Source organism: Myotis myotis, unplaced genomic scaffold (genome assembly GCF_014108235.1).
Source record: "Myotis myotis isolate mMyoMyo1 unplaced genomic scaffold, mMyoMyo1.p scaffold_m19_p_2, whole genome shotgun sequence".
Classification (NCBI taxonomy): domain Eukaryota; kingdom Metazoa; phylum Chordata; class Mammalia; order Chiroptera; family Vespertilionidae; genus Myotis; species Myotis myotis.
Window position 1 is genome coordinate 158,061,696 of NW_023416324.1, and position 20,547 is coordinate 158,082,242.

Below are 20,547 nucleotides of genomic sequence, written 5' to 3' on the forward strand. Positions count from 1 at the left end.
AGAACCAGATAAAATGATTTCACAAGCCTTATACAGCCCACAGGTGTAAACCCACATAAGACAAACTTATTAAACTTTGAATGAATTTATTACATTTAATATCCAATACTGAAAAATCTCAGTCCCATCTCAGCCTATTTTACATATAAATGTGAAAAAAATCCTTACCTTGCTTAAACCTACCACCAATAGTTGCACTTGTAGATGTCAAATTACTGTTCTTTTCACAAGCCAGTGAGATGGAAAATCGCTTTTTGCACTGCCACTCCTTAATGAATGTTTGAAAGAGAGTTTGGTCACTTGCTACATCAATTATGGCCAAGCTTTCTGCACTGCATGAGGCTGGAGTTAACTGCAATCCATCCTGTGATAACTGCAGTGAAAAACTTGTGTCTCTAATGGGACTGTCATCTTTTACACCATTTCTACTCTCTGGACTTAAATCATGGTTAATATCTGAAGGTGAGCCAAGTAAATAATTTTCACCAAGTTCTAAAACACTATTTTTCTGAAGTTTCACAGAAGATGTTCCAAGAATACCTGGAAATGACAACTTAGCAGCAGATGCTGGGATGGGTGTAGGAGGAATGAGTCCATTATCATCAACTGTACCGATTTCTTTACAAGGCAAGAGCAATGGGGTGTCACCATGAACAGCATTGTTCTCTAGTGTCTCAATCTTGCTTTTTACTTCAATATTAGGAAAGAATGAAATTCCCTGCTCCAAATTTAAAACCACTTCTTGTTTGTCATTTAACTCTGTATTTTTTCCTTTTAAACTAGATGAGTTTATAGTGGTTAGTTTTATCTTTTCATTTTCTAGAGGACTGGATACTTTATCTAAAATCCTTTGCAGTCCTGGACTTAAATCAAACGATGCTCCTGACCATATGAATGAATTATTTTGCCTTGTCTCAGTAAATTTGGATTTTTGAGACTTTTCATCTTTATCTCCTTCAGTTACTTCTCTTTGGGGATAATCATTACCAACTGGATCACTTAGTTCTAATGCCCCCAAAGATACTGCAGCATTATGTGTATCTTGGACAGGAAATATATCTACATTGTCCAAAGCTTCCACCATCTGAGCAGAATCCATTTCTGAAAATACAACAGACTCATCACTGAAACAAGTCAACTGCTGCCGATTATCTTGTTGCTCATCCATATTTGGTTTCATTGGGTCCTCTGGTTGTAGATGCAGAGAATCATTGAAATGGTCTGACATCACTTCAGAAGGCAGGGGTTCTTTCACGCTTACGTCAGGGGGTTGCTCTTTTATTAGGTAGTCTTCACTGAAACTGTCAAAGAGTAAACTGTCACTCAAATTCAAACTTGTTTCAGGGACTGGCAGACATTCTACTTCTACACCAGTGGACGTTCTCTTTTGAGGTATAACTGGTTTCATAGCTTCTTGTGTTTGAAAACCTTCAAGAAAACTATTTAATTGGGAGTCAGTAACAGAAAGTTCATTTGCTTTCAAACAAGGGCCATTTTCCTTCAATAATATTGGTGAATGAAAAAGTGGGCTTTCTGGAGTCACGATATTAACCTCATGTGAACCAGCGCTTTGTTTTACAGTCTCTACAGTGTTAGGTTCCAAATGGTCTATATTTATCACTCCTGGAGAATGTTGTTCACCAGGGAAGGCAGTGTGAAGCTCATTCTGAATAGAGCTTGAATTCCGTTTGTTTAGGCTCTTTTGCATTATGTCTGTTGTCAGGGTAGTGTCCTTTGCTCCTTGTTTGACATTTTGAGTTGTCATCTGTTGTATAATTTTCTCTGACTGAGTATCCAGGTAGAAACTATCTTCAAAATCACAAGGAACTAATCCTAAGACAGAAACACAATTATTTTTAGTTTCTTTTGCTGCATAAGCATCTGTTTCTTCTTGTATTCTAGAGGTATTTGGAAAATTCTCCTGCTGGCCTCCAGATTTACCAAATGCTCCAGCTGGTAGATGTACTCCATTGGGTATCTCAGTGCTGCTTATATTATCTCCGGATACCTGAAGATTATTTGATTTCTTTTCCTCCGCATTAAAACTTATACTTTTACATTTGATAATAGCATTTGAGTCTCTATTCATATGATTACAAGCTATTTGCTTCTCTAGTATGCTTTTCTGTTTGGTATAAATGTTTGTCTGTTTATCAGACTGCTTCTCCGGGGACTGATTAATTGGATTGGTATCACGGTGTTTAACACAAATATTTTGGTTTTTTGAATCACTTTGTATTAGCACTTTGTCTATTTTTTCTGACTCAATAGGAGCTAATCCTCTTCCATTTTCACTAACCACACTAGTGGGTCGACAAGTCTCCTTTTTACTCTTGGGTCCTGTGATAAAATGTTCCATAAGACTATCATTAGTTATTGTTTTGTTCCTTGAACAATTTTGTTCTGTTTGTGATGAGAATGATGCTTTGTTATGTTTTCCCTCAGTACATAAAGATGCATTTTTAGCAAGTGGCCCTGGACTCCTAAATTCCACATTCTTCTCATCTGAGGTAAATGAATCTTCACAATGAATAAGATTCAGCTGTTTTTGAAAATCAATTTTACACATCCCAGTGTCTTTCACAGGGCTACTGTCTCTGGATCGTTTGAGATGCTTACAACGTTTCCAAGATTGAAAGGTTGTGTTCATCTTTTCTAGACTAAGATTCAAAGCTTCTTTTTTTGTTTTCTCAGATGAGACAGTCTGAATAACTTTCTTAGTGCTTGTTTCTCCCTCATTCAAAGAGGTTTCTAGCTTCTCTTTACTTATATTCAAATAAGCCCGTTTTCTTCCTCTGGAAATTGAATGTACACGACATTCTTGTTTTCCATCCTGATACTGATAATAAAAGGAATTTTTATGCTCTCTACCTTTATCTAAATCTTTCACTGTATTTGGTGATTCCTTAACAGAAGAATCACCAAATATTGTGTTACTTTTTTTCTTTGATGTTAATCTTTCATTAGACCTCTTAGTTTGGAGTATAAATTTATGCTCCTTTTCTTCTGACTCACTGCTGGTCAATGAGTATGTATCAGAATTTAAAGGGGAATGTGGATTCCATTGCACTCCCATTTCAATTAAGTCCTGCTGTAGAATCATTCTGGCTTCTTCCACGATAAGGGCTGCTGCTTCCCTTTCAGTTAAGCCTTTTTTACCAGTCACCCAAATAGTTCGCATATTCCGACGTTCTTCAACAGCTTCCTCTTCCTCATCCACTGCCTTTCGGGCACTAGGAAGGGGATATGAAGAGAAATAAATTAATGCATTGATTCATTCATACAACAAATATTTATCAAGCATCAGCTGTCCTACGAATGGAAGAAACAGCACTGCCCAGCTGGTGTGACTCAGTAGTTGAGTGTAAAGTTATGAACCACAAGGTCACAGTTCAATTCCCAGTCAGGGCACATGCCCAAGTTGTGGGCTCAATCCCCAGTAGGAGGCGTGCAGAAGCAGCTGGTCAATAATTCTCTCTCATCTTGATGTTTCTAGCTCTCTCTCCCTCTCCCTTGCTCTCTGTAATCAATAAAAGCATGTGTGTGTGTTTTTAAAAAAAGAAATAGCACTGAACAACAGGGAAATATATTTGCTCTCATAGAGCTCACATTCTAGTTGGGGAAATCAGAAAACGAACAAATGTTAAAATAAGTCTATGTCAACTGATGATAAGAGTTGTGTACAAAAATGAAACACCAGGGCGGGATCGGTGATACTGCAATTTTTAAATAGCATAACCAGGGAAGGCCTAAGACAGATTCTTTAAATGAAAAACTTAAAAAAGTGAGCATCATAAAACTTGCATTGAAAACAAATCCTCTACATAATACAAACTCTGGACAAAATGTTAAAGGGACTGTGGCGTGACCAAAAGAAAGTAGAAACCAGAAAAGAGTTGAGACTAGAAGAAACAAATGGCAGTGGTTAAACTGTCACACTTTTCACCTGAAGGCAGGCTTTAGTCAGGGCCATGAAGGTAACCTGGATAAAAACCTGGAGTTTTGATTCAATTAGACAACAGAAATCAATTAGAAGTATAAAAATTGTTAAGGAAGACATAAAATATCTCCATTTGTACATGATATGACTGTATATCTAAAAATCCTAGAGAAATCAATGATAGAAGTAACTCAAAGAAGAATTAAAAAAATAACAGGATAACAATATACAAGAATCAACAGCCTCCACATACTCAAATAATAACCATATAGAAGAGATCATAGACACAAACCAATTAAAACAATAAAGGTTAAATGAAAACAAATTTAACAAGAAATGTATAAAACCCTTATGAGGGAGACCTGGAAACTCCTGAAAAGCTGTCTGTGGAAATCTTTTTTAAAATCCTCAATATCACAACGATATCAAATGCAAAGAAATTACCTACCTGTGGATAGGATGACTCAACATTATAAAGGAGTCAGTTGTAAGTTAAATTTCAATCGAACCCCAATAAAATATCAACAGACGCTTCAAATTTCACATGGGCAAACATGCAAAAGTAGACAGGAAAATATTGAAAAACTATGAGAGGGAAATATTGAAAAACTATGAGGTTGCCCTACTAGACATTAAAACATACTATAAAGGCTTTTCATTAAGAGCACTGTATGGCTGCCCTAGCTGCTTTGGCTCAGTGGATAGAGCGTCCCGGGTTTGGTTCCAGTCAAGGACATGTACTTTGTTGCAGGCTCCCAGGCCTGGTCAGGAGCATGCGGGAGGCAAAAAGTCCCAAATCCATAAGAAATATAAGAAAAAGATATAACCAGATAATCTATAAAGATATTTTTAAATGTTTCTCTCACATCAATGTTTCTCTGTCCCTCTTAAACTCTCTCTAAAATCAATGAAAAAATATCCTCGGGTGAGGATTTAAAAAAAAAAGCACGATATTGTTCATGAATTGACAAAAAGATAGTAAATTTTAAAAAATCCAGAAATAGACCTAATTACATATGGACATTTAGTATATGATGAAGGTGGAATTTCAAATCACTGGGACCAAGACAAACATTTTTATAAATGGGAAATAGATAAATCCAGACCACATTACATACAAAATTAAATTCTAAATGTATCAGGAATCTAAATGCAAATTTAAAATACAAGAAAATGTGTGAATTCCTCTTTAATCTCACTGTACAGGAAAGCTTTCCAACTATGACATTCAGAATCAAAAAAGAAAAAAATATATAAAAATAAATAAATCAATAGAAAAATAATAAAACTCTGTATTGGGTATAACGATGTAACAAAAGTCAAAAGACAACTGATAAATTTTGAGAAAATACTTGCAATAGTCATATCAAATAAAGGGTTAAGAACCATAATCAATTTTTTTAAATGTATTTTATTGCTTTTTACAGAGAGGAAGGGAGATGTAGAGGGATAGAGAGTTAGAAACATCGATGAGAGAGAAACATTGATCAGCTGCCTCCTGCACACCCCCTACTGGGGATGTGCCCACAACCAAGGTACATGCCCTTGACCAGAATTGAACCTGGGACCCTTTAGTCCACAGGCCAATGCTCTATCCACTGAGCCAAACCGGTTAGGGCCATAATCAATTTTTAAGACATTCTTTAAAAAGGAGAGAAAAAAAGACCCAAATCCATAAGAAATATGAGAAAAAGATATAACCAGATAACCTATAAAGATATTTTTAAATGATCCTAAAACATGAAAAGATATGATACTCTCTTGTCATTGATGTTTCCATTTCTCTCTCCCTTCCTCTCTGAAATCAATCCTATATAATAAAAGGTTAATATGCAAATTGACCCTAAAGGCTGAATGATGTGCTATGATGCGCGCTGACCACCAGGGGGCAGACACTCAACACAGGAGCTGCCCCCGGTGGTCAGTGCACTCCCACAGGGGGAGCTCCGCTCAGCCACAAGCTGGGCTGATGGCTGTGAGCACAGCAGTGGTGGTGGGAGCCTCTCCCGCCTCCTTAGTAGCACTAAGGATGTCCAACTGACGGGGAGTGGGCCTCCAGGGGAGTGGGTCTAAGCCATCAGTTGGACATCCCCCGAGGGCTCCTGGACTGCAAGAGGGCACAGGTCGAGCTGAGGGACCACCCCCCTGCCCCCAGTGCATGAATTTTTGTGCACCGGGCGTCTAGTAAAAATATATTTTAAGCCGAAACCGGTTTGGCTCGGTGGATAGAGCATTGGCTTGCGGACTGAAAGGTCCCAGGTTCGATTCCGGTCAAGGGCATGTACCTGGGTTGCTGGCACATCCCCAGTGGGAGATGTGCAGGAGGCAGCTGATCGATGTTCCTCTCTCATCGATGTTTCTAACTCTCTATCTCTCTCCCTTCCTCTCTGTAAAAAATCAATAAAATATATTTAAAAATATATATATATATATTTTAAAAACATATATATACATATACATATATATTTATTTATTTATTTATTTTTATTTATATTTATATTATTTATATTTATATATATGCCTAAATCAGCAGTCTGACATCCTTAGCACTGCAGCAGAGGCTGGAGAGGATCCTGCCACTGCCACTGCACTAGCCAGCCATGAGCCCGGCTTCTGGCTGAGCAGCGCCCCCCCTGTGGGAGCACACTGACCTCCAAGGGGCAGCTCCTGCACTGAGCGGGATTGGACCGAAACCAGCTCTCAGACATCCCCTGAGGGGTCTCGGATTGTGAGAGGGTGCAGGCCAGGCTGAGGGATCTCACCAGTGCACGATCAGGGCCAGGGAGAGATGCAGGAGGTTGGCCAGCCAGGGAGGGACTGCGGGAAGGCTCCAGGGCACGTCCGACCCATCTCACTCAGTCCCGATCAGCCAGACTCCAGGAGCAAGCTAACCTACAGGTCAGAACATCTGCCCCCTAGTGGTCAGTGCACGTCACAGCGAGCAGTTGAGCAGTCTTAGCATTCATTAGCATATTATGCTTTGATTGGTTGAATGGACGACCAGACAACTGGACACTCAGCATATTAAGCTTTTATTATATAGGATATATATTTTTTTATTGATTTCAGAGAGGAAAGGAGGGGGAGGGAGAAAGAGAAACATCGATCAGAGAGAAACACTGATCAGCTGCCTCTTACATGCCCACTACTGGGGATTGAGCCTGCAACCCAGGCATGTGCCTTGACCAGAATCAAACCCAGGACCCTTCAGTCTGCAGGCTAACGCTCTATCCGCTGAGCCAAACCAGCCAGAGTGCCAAGACTTTTTTACCCTCTAATTACAAATAACTCTTCAGTCTTTTTTTTCATGACCTTGATATTTTTGAAAAGTACTAGCCAATAACTTTGTAGAATGTCTCTCAATTCAGGCTTGTCTGATGTTTGCTTTTTATTAAATTCATGTTAGACATTTTTGATAAAGAACACTTCAGGAGCAATGTCTCTCTCAGTGTGTCACATGAAAAGGCATGATCTTGATGTGTCACTAGTTTTGGAGACGCACAGCCATGACAATAACAGCCTTAGGATAATAAGAAGTTATTCTGCCCAGCCTGTGTGGCTTAGTGGTTGAGCGTCGACCCATAAACTAAGGAAGTCACCATTTGATTCCCTGTCAGGGCATATGCCTGGGTTGCGGGCTCAATTCCCTGTAGGGGCATGCAGGAGGCAGCTGATCAATGTTTCTCTCTCATCGATGTTTCTATCTCTCTCTCGCTCTCCCTTCCTCTCAGAAATCAATAAAAATATATTAAAAAATAAAATATAACAATTTTTAAAAAAGAAATGATTCTAAAATGTGTTAAACAATATTTTCCAGTTAAATTTTTTTAAATGAGTGCTGCCTTCTGATGACCCCTAGGAAGGGTCATGTATGATGTATGGCATATGGTTACCACAGAGACATTCCACATCTAAACTTGTTTACCTCAGGAACTAACAGTACATACTCCTAAACAAGTATGTATATACCCAAAGATTCTGTAAAAATCAGAGGCTCCAGAGGAGAACAACACTTTTACAAGAAGGTTTTAAACCATACTCCAAATAGACTTTGGCCAGAGATACACCCCAAAGTGACAAAATCACACATTAGTTGCTCTTCTGGCCTGGGTCAGAGGAGTGGCCCCAGCCCCACAGTTCCACTGAGTACTGCCCTAGTGGGGACTCTACAGTGGCCTGGGTTGTGTTCCTCCCAGGGTTATGATCTAAAACTCCAGACAATTCCATCCTTCGAAATCTAGGTAGAGGTAGCTATGCCCCTATAGCCATGCTGGGTGCAGCGCATGGGGCACCTGGTCCCACAGGAGCCATACCTGGGGGTGGCAGTGGAAGGCAGAGAGCAGAGTCACAATGTGAGGTGGCACAGGGGGCAGCAAGGCTGCTCCTTTAAATATGCCCTATCCCTTCTCATGCATATTACAAGTTTCAGAGCCTGTATCAGGCCTAAACGGAGTGTGAGGAAAGAAATACTAAACTGGAAATGAGACTGATGCTTTTATAAATTTTGAACAAATTCTTAATAGCTGAAAATAAAACTCTTAAACCTATAAGTTCCTAAATATCAATAGGATCTGGCTGAGGTTTTATACAAGAGTGAGTTCAAAAAACAGTGGTTGAGAAATTACTTAAGCTATTCCTTGATTATATATACACTGAGTGGCCAGATTATTATGACCGGCCAGATTATTATGACTACCCCATCAGTACAATGAAGTGAATTAATTATGCAAATAATAGTAATAATAAAACCTTGAGAGTATTTGCTTAGGAAGTTTACAATATTCAGTATTTTTTGGAAGTGTCAATGAAGTACTGATGGGGTGGTCATAATAATCTGGCCACTCAGTGTATGCTGAGTGCAGACCATCAATAACTTGGTTACCCACATGTACACAATAATCAAGGAATCCTCCTCTCACAATTATTTTGAGGGACTAGTGTTCCAAAGAACATTCAGGAGGAGCACATTTAAAAAAATATCTATATCTATATCTAATCTATATCTATATCTATATCTATCTATATATACATATATATATATATATATATGTATATATATATATATATATATATGTTGTTTTTTTATTGATCTCAGAGAGGAAGGAAAAGGGATAGATAGATAAAAACATTAATGATGAGAGAGAATCATTGATCGGCTGTCTCCTGCACGCCCTCTACTGGCGATTGAGCCGACAATCCAGTGACCTCCTTGGTTCATAGGTTGACACTCAAGGACTGAACCACATGGCTGGGCAAGAGAAGTACATTTTAAAGTGCTCTTGCCTAAAGAAAGTCTAATGTGAGCCCTAAATATGTATTGAAAATCTAAATCCATCAAAGCACTAAGCATTGATACCTTACCTTTACTCAATTTTTCTAGGGGAGAATTATGATACTTTTAGAAATGTCTTTTAAGTCATGAAATATTTTAAAAGTAAAAAAAATAAAAAGTAACCCTAAAGGGGGGAAAAGTAGCCATGTTTCCTTCCATTTACACCAACTATGTCATGATATTATCAAAGAGAAAAATATTTTAATACAGAAACTATTATTTGCAAATTGACATGATTTTTCATTTAATAACTCTCTGCAGACAGGGGGACTGTCTTACCTTTTAAAAGGCACAGCATTTCTCAGAACAGTCTCCACCTCAGCAATATTTGCTCTGGCCAGATCTGCCACAGTAAGAAAGCCGGAAGCATAGAGGAATCTGGCTCGCTGGGCATTAAGTAAGGACACCCGGATAAGATCGCACAATTCCCTCTGGATTCCAAACGTAAGACGCTTCTGAAATTGGGAAAGTAGTAGTTCCATGTTGTGCCAGCCCAGGCGGTTGGAAAACACTGTAATCATCCCTAGAATATGCATAAAATATTTATTAAATTAAAAATTCTTTATAAATCAATTCTCTATTTCTTTAGATGTACTTTTGTTTCACTGTTTCCTTTTTTCCTGGAGAATTGTAAAGTTTAACAGGCCCATGGTGTAAGTTAACAGGAGAGGAGATATATGTTAAGGGCCTAGCTAATTAGCCACCAAATGTGCTAAACACATTAAATGTCATCTTACTTATTCTTTTTAAAAAAACTGATTTCAGAGAGAAGGGGAGAGAGAGAGAAAGAAACATTGATTGGTTGCCTTCCAAAGGTGCCCAGACTGGACCAGGGATCAAACCCACAATCCAGGTATGTGCCCTGACCAGGAACTGAACCCACCACCTTTCGATATATGGGATGATACTTCAACCAACTGAGCCACACTGGTCAGGGGAGGCTCAGTTATTCTTTTTATTTTATTTATTTATTTTATTCTTTATTGTTTAAAGTATTACATAGGTCTCCTTTTCCCCCCATCGACCCCTCCCCAGCCACTCCCACCCCCCAGAACATGCCTCTACCACCCTAGTGTCCATGTCCATTGGTTAGGCCAGTGGTTCTCAACCTTGGCTGCACATTAGAATCACCTGGGAATCTTTTTAAAATCCTGATTTCTGGGCCTCATCCTCCAGAAATTCTGTTTCTTTGTTACTAATGTTGTGGCCCCATCCCAAAACAAAGAAACAGAATTTTCGGAGGATGAGGCCCAGAAATCAGGATTTTAAAAAGATTCCCAGGTGATTCTAATGTGCAGCCAAGGTTGAGAACCACTGGGTTAGGCTTATAGGCATGCATACAAGTCCTTTGGTTGATCTCCTACCAGCCACGCACCAACCTACCCTGCCTTCCCTCTGAGGTTTGATGGTCTGTTCAATGATTCTCTGTCTCTGGATCTCTGGATCTATTTTTGTTTATCAGTTTATGTTGTTCATTATATTCCACAAATGAGTGAAATCATGTGGTATTTATCTTTCTCTGACTGGTTTATTTCGCTTAGCATAATGTTCTCCATGTCCATCCATGCTGTTGTGAACAATAAGAGTTCTTTCTCTTTTTTACAGCAGCATAGTATTCCATTGTGTATAAGTACCACTGTTTTTTAATCCACTCATTTGCTGATGGGCACTTAGGTTGTTTCCAAATCTTAGCTATTGTAAATTGTGCTGCTATGAACATATGGGTGCATATATCCTTTCTGATTGGTGTTCCTGATTTTTTGGCATATATTCCTAGAAGTGGGATTACTGGGTCAAATGGGTGTTCCATTTTTAATTTTTTGAGGAAACTCCATAGTGCCTTTCACAGTGGCTGCACCTCATTTATTCTTAATCATGTCCTTGACATTTGATAAAAACTAAGGCAGAGCACATAACCACAAAACAAAAAGCCCTCACCCGAGTTCAGTCCTCTCTTTCAATCTCTCTTTTTTCCTTTCTTTTTTTAAGGAAGAGAGAACCCTTAAAAATAGGTAAGGGACTCTTTCTGCCTAGAGCAGCGGTTCTCAACCTGTGGGTCGTGACCGCTTTGGGGGTCGAATGACCCTTTCACAGGGGTCGCCTATGACCATCGGAAAACACATATATAATTACATATTGTTTTGTGATTAATCACTATGCTTTAATTATGTTCAATTTGTAACAATGAAATTGGGGGTCACCACAACATGAGGAACTGTATTAAAGGGTCGCGGCAGTAGGAAGGTTGAGAACCACTGACCTAGAGGAAAATAAGAAAGCTGATTTAAATATTCAAGGGCTGTGAGCACTTTAAAAAGTGAATCTCCCATTGATATTTTCTTCAAAGAAAGGTTGCCCAATTCAATAGCTAGTCAGCCTTGAAATAAAGAGGCCAGAGCAGCCAAGTGCCAAGTCATTAAAAAAATCACTTCCTTATGAGAACACTAACCCTAAAGGCACCCTGAGACATTTGATGCCAGTGAATTGAAGGGTGAGTTTCTCCTTCCTTACTACCTCCCAAACCCATCTTTCCCTCAGTATTCTTTCATATATGTACATACCTTCACAATATGCACACTCTCCAGCAGCCCAGGGTTTCCTTCCGAATGACTTGGTAAAATCAGATCCCTAACTTTCCTGTTTGATTAGCTTATGGAATATGGGTTTAATTTTATTAAATAAGACTCCCGTTTCCTTAGACAAGAAATAATAATTTAGAACAGTCCGAAGTGCAGAAATCCCTTTCCATTTGCCATCCTCCTCAATAGCAAGTATTAATCAGTTACTAACTTAGAAAAGGGAGATCACTGAAAATGTTGTGTCTGTTTCTTCTTGCAGTAGCAGGCAACAGGAAAAATAAAAAATAAAAAAACAGGAAACAAAAGGTGTCCTGATGATGTTAGGAATTATACAAAATTATGGCTTAACACAATCCCCTCAATTTTAGAGACGCCAATAGTAAAATGGAATTGAGGGAGGGGGGAGAGAGAAGTAGTCTTAATTTAACCTCAAACCACAGTCTTAAATAAATACAGAAGTCCTTGTTTAACTGACCTGCATAAATAGCAGCTGACTGTTGTAAAGATTGAACTTGCCCACGATTGCATCCATATTTCCGATTAATTTCTTTTAAGGGAACTTCACTGATTAAATCTAATAACACGAGACTGGTAAAAAACCTGGAAAGTAAATCACCAAAATATGATAAGAGATCACTTTTATCTACTATAAAGGTATAAGTAAGTAAGAACCAAAAAGGCAAGAGAGAAGATTCCTAATAAGATATAGGATTAGCGGGCGAAGACTGAGCTCAATGTTTGTAAAGTAAGTTCTGAAATATATTAGTATTATAGCATAGATTTTAATATCTGCACAACAAAAAGATTTCGTCTATGGTTCAATACTGCTAACTAATTTCAAAAAATAAGACTTGTTTCAAGAAATGTAATGGCACAAAAATTTAAAACAACATTTGATACAGAGTTATATGGTTATATAACCATATTTCAATAAAATGACAGAATTTGAATATAAAAAACAGTTTTTATTTGAAAGGCAATAGTGCCACAAATTATCTAGGTATATGAATCCTTACAAAACTTACATTTGACTATGTTATAAATAATATGCTAGAGACTAATGCCTTAAGAAAAAAATAATTGTAGTATATTTCAAAAAAGCTAAAAGCCTATACAATTTCCCAGCTGAACCTTAATTATTTTTTCAGCTGAATATTTTATTGGCTCTTCTGTAGTAGTAATGAATCACTTCCATGGCTGTCAGGAGCATCCTTCCCTAAAGCATCCCTGATTCACATTTTCTTTAAGAGGAGGAATTAATTAAATGTTCTACTATAAGAAGTATTCATATATAATGGCTTCTAAACTACAAATAGCAAGGGAGAAACTAATATATTAATAAATTCAGTACATACTAGTACCGTAAATTAAAAAAATTTACTATACAGAGCCAAAAATTTGATTTTAATGACAATGAAAGTGACTACAATAAACTGAACATCTACTGCATATTTAATACTGTATTAAATACTAGGAAGTGCAAGCTCCTTGATACTTACCTTTTATGGATGGCCATTTGCCGGTGTTGTCTCTCAGTTCTGGCTACTACTTTTCCCTTCACACAGCGAGCCAAGAACCCTTCTTCAATTCCCACTAGCTCTGCCACCCGTTTCATAGAAGTTGGCAACTTCTCCCATAAACAGAGAAATCGATACCAATCAATAGTAGTCCAATCCTCAAACATAGGTGTAACCTGAAGGAAAGAAGCATCATCATTAGCTAAAACTATTGATTACAAAAGGAAAAAGTACATATAAATGTCATATTAAAATCAAAAGAGTATACTAATAATAGAGGAATATGTAAATTGTCCAGGATGCCATCACAGTAACAGTAACAACCGAACAGCAGGCTGGCAAGTTGTGTCGGGCAACAAGGCCAGCAAGGGGGCTAGTGAGGGACAACCAAACAACTGAACAGCAGGCTGCGTGGCACAACCAGGCCAGCAGGGGGGCAGTTGGGGTGAACAGACAGGCAGGGGGAGAATTTGGGGGTGACCAGGCTGGCAGGGGGGGCAGTTGGGGGTGACCAGGCTGGCAGGGGGGGCAGTTGGGGGTGACCAGGCCAGCAGGGGGGCAGTTGGGGTGAACAGACAGGCAGGGGGAGAATTTGGGGGTGACCAGGCTGGCAGGGGGGGGGCAGTTGGGGGTGACCAGGCCAGCAGGGGGGGCAGTTGGGGTGGACAGGCAGGGGGAGAATTTGGGGGTGACCAGGCTGGCAGGGGGAGCAGTTGGGGGTGACCAGGCCAGCAGGGGGGCAGTTGAGGTGACCAGGCCGGCAGGGGGGGAAGTAAGGAGTGACAAGGCTGGCAGGAGGGGGGGCAGTTAGGGGCAACCAGGCTGGCAGAGGGGGGCAGTTGGGGGTGACCAGGCCAGCAAGGGGGGGCGCAGTTGGGGGTAATCAGTCAGGCAGGTAGGTGAGCAGTTAGGAGCCAGCAGTCCCGGATTGTGAGAGGGATGTCCAACTGCCAGTTCAGGCCTCACAGTCAGACATCCCCCAAGGGATCCCAGATTGGAAAGAGTGCAGGCTTGGCTGAGGGGACACCCCATGCATGAATTTCATTCAGTGGGCCTCTAGTTTGAAGATAAAAACTATAAATGTGATAATACCTCATCCTATATAATAAAAGAGAAACATGTAAAATTGACCGTCCCTCCACTGCACTCACCAGTCTATCAGGAGTGAGTGTGCAAATTAACCCAACAAAGATGGCGGGTTAATTTGCATACACAGGTGCCAGGCGGAGAGCAGAGCAGGAGAGCCAGCAGCTTGGGGGGACGTGGCTCCCTCGGTCGCTCCCCCAAGCCACCGGGCGGAGTGCAGAGCAGGAGAGCCAGAGGCTTGGGGGGACATAGCTCCCTCGGTCACTGGAAGCAACCAAGGAAGCCATGCCTCCCAAGCTGCCAGGCGGAGAGCAGAGTGGGAGAGCCGGCAGAGAGAGGAGTGGCTTGGGGAACTTGGCTCCCCAAGCTGCCAGACGGAGAGCAGAGAGGGAGAGCTGGCAGCTTGGAGGACTTGACAGAGTGGGAGGCCGTGGGATGGAGACAGAGAAGGAAGGGAAAACCAAGAGCGCAGGGAGCACCAGGAATTCTGGGAATAGTTCTGGTGGCAGTCTCAGGGCCTAAAGAGGAAGTCCAGAGCACGGGGAGCACCAGAAATGCTGGGAATTGTAGTTCTGGTGGCAGACGGATCTCCTAGACCAGGGGTGGGCAAACTTTTTGACTCGAGGGCCACAATGGGTTCTTAAACTGGACCGGAGGGCTGGAACAAAAGCATGGATCGAGTGTTTGTGTGAACTAATATAAATTCAAAGTAAACATCATTACATAAAAGGATACAGTCTTTTTTTTCAATAGTTTTATTCATTTCAAACAGGCTGGATCCGGCCCGCGGGCCGTAGTTTGCCCATGGCTGTCCTAGACACTAGAGCAAAATGAGCCTGGAGCAAGTTACTGTTGCAGTGGGGGTGGAGGGAAAGCAAAGGTGAGAGACATAAGTAATATCAGAGTGTCTAGGAAAAATTAAAGGGAAGATATCCTAAAACTTCCAGGAAATCTCCACCAATGAAGCAAAGAAAAAAAAAATGCCACTATTATTCTATGAGCAACAAACCAAACTGGGTTGGAGGTCTCAGACAATTCACTCATATGACTGCAAAGACAGATAGAAACTCCCAGATTGGATAGGGCTCCCCTGAGGGCTCCCAGACTGGAGAGGGTGAAGGTCGGGCTGAGGGACCCACCCCCAGTGCACGAATCTTTGTGCACCAGGCCCCTAGTCTATAATAATAAAAGGGTAAAATGCTAATTAGACTGAACGTCCTTCTGGGCGTCATTCCAGACGTCCTTCTGGACAAAGCTGGGCTGGAGCAAAGCCCAGATCCCGGGTGCCTGGTGGCAGCAGCCAGAGGGAAGAAGCCCAGGTCCCAGGTGACTAGCAGCGGTGGCCGGAGGGAAGTAGCCCGAGTCCTAGGTGCCTGGCAGCGGCAGCCAGAGCAAACCCTGGGTCCCGGGTGCCGGAGGGAAGCCGGTGTTGGCAGCCGAGGGAAGGAAGGCCTACTCTTGCATGAATTTTCGTGCATCAAGCCTCTAGTCTATATATATATATATATATATTGTATATATGACAAGCAACTGGAACAACAGAATGACCAGACCAACCGGTTGCTATGACGCTCACTGCGGCAGCCAACAGGCCTTATTGGGGCCCCAATCAGGACCCCCACCCCAATCGGGGGTGGGGTCAGCCAGCCAACTGTCTGCGGCCCCTCCTCCCAGCTGGCCTGGCCCCCAATCAGCCCCCCCACCCGATCATGGGCGGGGCTGGCTAGCCCACCTCCCACATCCCCTCTCTCTGCCGGCCTGGCCTCCTATCAGCCCCCATTGGGGCAGGCGGCCAAACCCCACCCATGCATGAATTCATGCACTGGCCTCTAGTCCTATATAATAAAAGCCTAATATGCAAATTTTCCACTCGGGTGGTCGTTGGACTAGGAATTCGACAGGGAGACCGGAAGTTTGACTGCTCGCTATGATGTGCACTGACCACCAGGAGATGGTGCAGAACATGGTGGGTGTCAGCAATGCATTGCAACCTGGAGCCAAGGGTGATGGGGGACAGAGGTGTGGTGAGAATATGGGGTGTCTGCTGAGCTCGCTCTCACTCCCGCTACCCTCCACCAGGATGCCAGGGCTTGCACGCCAGGAAGCCCCCCACACTCAGGTGCCTGGTGCCCACGAGGAGCCCGCCCTGCACCTGCGTGGCCTCTTCTGGGTGAGCCGGGCCGCAGCCACTGAGACTGCAGGGGCCGGTCGGGCTGCCTGTGGGTTCGCACAGGAGCACTCTGCCCGCCCAGTTTCTGCCTACGCTGCACCCCAGCCCACGGCATCTGGCCACGCTCACCGCATCTCCGTGTGGGGACTCAGGCACTGTGACTCAAGTGGAGGAGGGCGCATGGGGGTCAGGGGACCCAGATGCTGCCCACAGCCCAGAGGTCAGCTGGGACCTGCCCTTCCATGCCAGACTCTCGTACTTCGATCACTGGCCAGGCCCAGGGACTGCACCCATGCATGAATTTCGTGCACAGGGCCTCTAGTTATATAAGAAGGGGGATGGAAATGGTATGCAGGGGGTAGATATGGATATCAGACTTCACTGAGTATTCCTTTTGACAATAGTTCTAACTTTTGAATCACATTAGAGTCTTAAATATTCAAATAGTACATGCAAACTATACATTTTTCATTTAACTTAAACATAAATGTATATTAATTTGCCAGTAGTTTGAGCTGGTGTCAAGGCCTTTTCATTTGAGTGTTGAGTCTGTTCATTAGAATTTACCATTGCTTTCTTATCAATACAAGGTGTTTTCTTAGGATATCTTTGATGTTCAAGATTCTACATATTTTTTTCTCCCCATTTTCACCAATATGAAAGTAAAGGAAACAGAACTTACCAGGTAGACAATATGCAGATCATTCTCTAAAACAAAACCCTTCATTGCTCTTTGGAGGTCAGCAAAAATATCTAAAGTATCAGCTGGAGAAAGTGAGGAAGAAAGAGTTGCTGATCCAAGATGTGTTGGATGATACACTTTTCCTAGTTTGGGGGTGGGGAAAATAAAAGATCAGATGTTGAAAGCAAAACAACACAGTCTTTTTGTATTCTGTAATTAACCTTTTAGGCTCTGATAAATTTTACAAACAGAATCTTGCCCAATGCATGGATTCTTCATGAGCGGGCTCTATTCGAATTGTCTGATGTTGCTGAACACAACACTGACTTACTAAAAATGAGTTGATACACTCCTTGAAAAATTAATTTCCTTTTATTAATCAGTCACACACATCTAATTCACTAAAGATGAAAAAGTGAGTAAACTGAAACTAAGAAGTCATAGTTACCTTCTGTTCCATCACTAGCTTCAGTAGTCTGGATGAATTCATTTTCTAGCAGCCACATTACACAAGACTCAATTGCTCCAAGTTGAACAGGATCTTGATTTTTCTGAATTCCCCGCTTCCCTTCTCTCATACTTGCAGCCAAAAATGTGCAAGAAGCATAAGTCTGCATATCTTGTGATGTACTTGCCACTCCACCAACTATTATCTGATACAAGAGGTTTGAAATTTTCTGTAACTTTTTAATAAGATATGCAGGCCCTCATGATATAAAATAAATGAAGTGATTTTTCTTCTCTTAAAATGTTATCAGCATCTTAATGTAGAGACTTTTTACTAACTCCTCCATCATCATTCATTATAAATGTAGACAACATCTAATGACAACATGAAAACTTTTCCAGAAAAGTAGACACATTTTCTCATCAATATAAATAAGTGAATCATTATCTATCTGAAATGTGGAAACTAACAACATATATAAAGGATGTTGTGATGGCTCATGGCCAACAATCAAAACAATTCTTCTCATTCTTCTTTCTGAAGTATGTGGACATAGAGAAATGCTAGTATTGAATACTTCCTAACCAGAAGAAGGGCTGGGAATAGGTGCAGAAAAAGGTGTAGCAGGTTTGGCTCAATGGATAGAGTGTTGGCCTGCGGACTGAAGGGTACCGGGTTTGATTCTGGTCAAGGGCACATGCCCAGGTTGTGGGCTTGATCCCATTGGGGGGTGGGGGGTGTGCAAGGTGCAGCCAATCAGTGATTCTCTCTCATCATTGATGTTTTTCTCTCTCTCCTTTCCTCTCTGAAATCAATAAAAATATATTAAAACAAAAAGATGAAGTCAGTGCATCTTGCAGGTACAATTTTCCTACAACTATTCTATTACATATACTGATTTGCCCCTTGCCTTCTTTCACTTAACGCATATTGGAAGCATAACAAATCATCCTAAACAGAGTTATCTCAGTTTTTCCAAGATTTATTTAGTATTAATGCTATTTTGGTTGTTTCCAGTTTTTTTGTTATTACCAATAGTGTTATAATAAACATTTTTGTACATTTATTTTGACATAATTTCACAAATAAATTCCTAGGTAAAATTCCTAGATGTAAATCTGCTGGATAAATGGCTATGTGCATTTTTAAAAATCTTACTAGGTATGAACAAGTTGTCCTCCAAAAGAGTTATAGCAGTATATGAGAGTGCCTACTTTTATCATCCTTACCAATCCGATGTTAACAATTCTTTTCTTTCTTTAATTGAGAGATAAAGCAGGGTCTGAGTAAAGGCATCAGTACCCCAGCACCACTACTAAAGTCAATAGCAAGACATGCATGCTGATATATAAATAGAACACTTTTCTGGATGAATTAATGAAATATTTAAAGGGGGTTACCTTTGAGGACTATGAGCAGAAAGTTTTATTTTTCACTTTAAATCTTTTCATACTGTTTGAAACTTGTAATCATGTGTATTTGTAATTTGGTATTATTTTAATGTCAACAGGTATTATCTAGATGGAGAAACTAGGGTCCATTTTTGTCACCTTTATTCAGAAAATAAATAAAATCATATATAAAAAATAAAAAGAACCATCTGGTATGTGGATTTTAATGCACTGTTTTGAAATGGATTGATATAGCACTAGCTGTATTAAATTCCAGGAAATCTATATATATAAATGCCTAAGCAGCCGTTCAACCATTCGACCAGTCGCTATGTCACACACCGACCAACTGGGGGCAGATGCTCAATGAAGGAGCTGCCTCCTGGAGGTCAGAGCACTCCCACAGCAGAAGCGCCGCTCAGCTTACTGACAGGAACCAGACACTGGGCTTATGGCTGGCAAGCACCACTGCAGTGGCGCAAGCCTCTCCCGCAGACACTCCCCCTGCGCGCCCCTTCCCCATCTGAACCGGAACTGGATCAGGACCAGCATCAGGACTGACTGGGCGCGAGCCTGTGGCCACTTCTCAGTCATGGGTGCCCTGATATTGCCCTAGGACAGGCGTGAGGAGACCATAGCGAAGCAGCAGTGAGCGTATTGAGCGGCAGCAGTGGCAGGCACAGCAGGGCCAGGATGAACAGGAGAGACATGGCGCCTGGCCCAGGCTCGGGCTCCAGCTCCTCCCTGGCCGCCTGCCACTTCGCACACTACTATATCCCTCAGGGGATGTTGGACTGCTGGTTTTGGCCCAATCCCTGTAGGCCACGCTGAGGGACCCCACCAGTGCACGAATCCGTGCACCAGGCCTCTAGTAACTTTATAAAATAGAAGAGATTCAGACTTGGAAAGGCTATAAATAACCTCATAAAGGAAGACAAGCTAAGATTTTTCACATATAAAGTTCTACCATTGAAGTATAGGTACAAAAGAGCAAGTGGTAATTTAGCGAACAGTCTTACCTCCAGAATAGCTCTTATCATGCTCGGAGTTACTTCTTCTCCTTCTCGACTTCGCAGACAGCTCCGAACAGGTTTTAGAGATCCCTGAAGTAAAGCTATGCCTTTTGATTTCTCAGAGTTCTTACAAATTAAGATACTCTCACCTATAACCAAGAAAATCATATGTTTGCAAAATCTCAACACATTTCCATAAGATACTGACTAAAAAGAACTTAATTGGCTTATTTGTTTTAAAGAAAATAATAGATAGTGACTGTCATGGTCAAAAAATTATTGCTAATGTTTTATTTTCTGAACTTTGGATTGTAGGGGATCAGAATATATATGCCACACTAAAATATGCCACTTTCTTCATATTAAGAATTAAAATTTGACCTGAAGGT

The 20,547-nt window shown here is 41.2% G+C and overlaps 1 protein-coding gene across 8 annotated transcripts in view; it reads right to left on the bottom strand.

Annotated features, from left to right (window-relative positions):
- The window catches only part of POLQ (DNA polymerase theta), a 102,686-nt gene that overhangs the window by 48,964 nt on the left and 33,175 nt on the right, over nucleotides 1–20,547 (bottom strand). For all 8 annotated transcript variants that reach the window (XR_004974189.1, XM_036350930.1, XM_036350929.1 and 5 more), the window contains 7 exons: nucleotides 20,165–20,307; nucleotides 17,755–17,959; nucleotides 17,307–17,449; nucleotides 13,351–13,544; nucleotides 12,327–12,451; nucleotides 9,552–9,795; nucleotides 169–3,233 (listed from right to left, as the gene is read on the bottom strand). Coding sequence is in view for 7 of the 8 variants with exons in the window: in XM_036350930.1 (XP_036206823.1) it covers nucleotides 169–3,233; nucleotides 9,552–9,795; nucleotides 12,327–12,451; nucleotides 13,351–13,544; nucleotides 17,307–17,449; nucleotides 17,755–17,959; nucleotides 20,165–20,307 (4,119 nt within the window). In the remaining variant the exon portion in view is untranslated. The remainder of the gene's footprint in view (nucleotides 1–168; nucleotides 3,234–9,551; nucleotides 9,796–12,326; nucleotides 12,452–13,350; nucleotides 13,545–17,306; nucleotides 17,450–17,754; nucleotides 17,960–20,164; nucleotides 20,308–20,547) is intronic.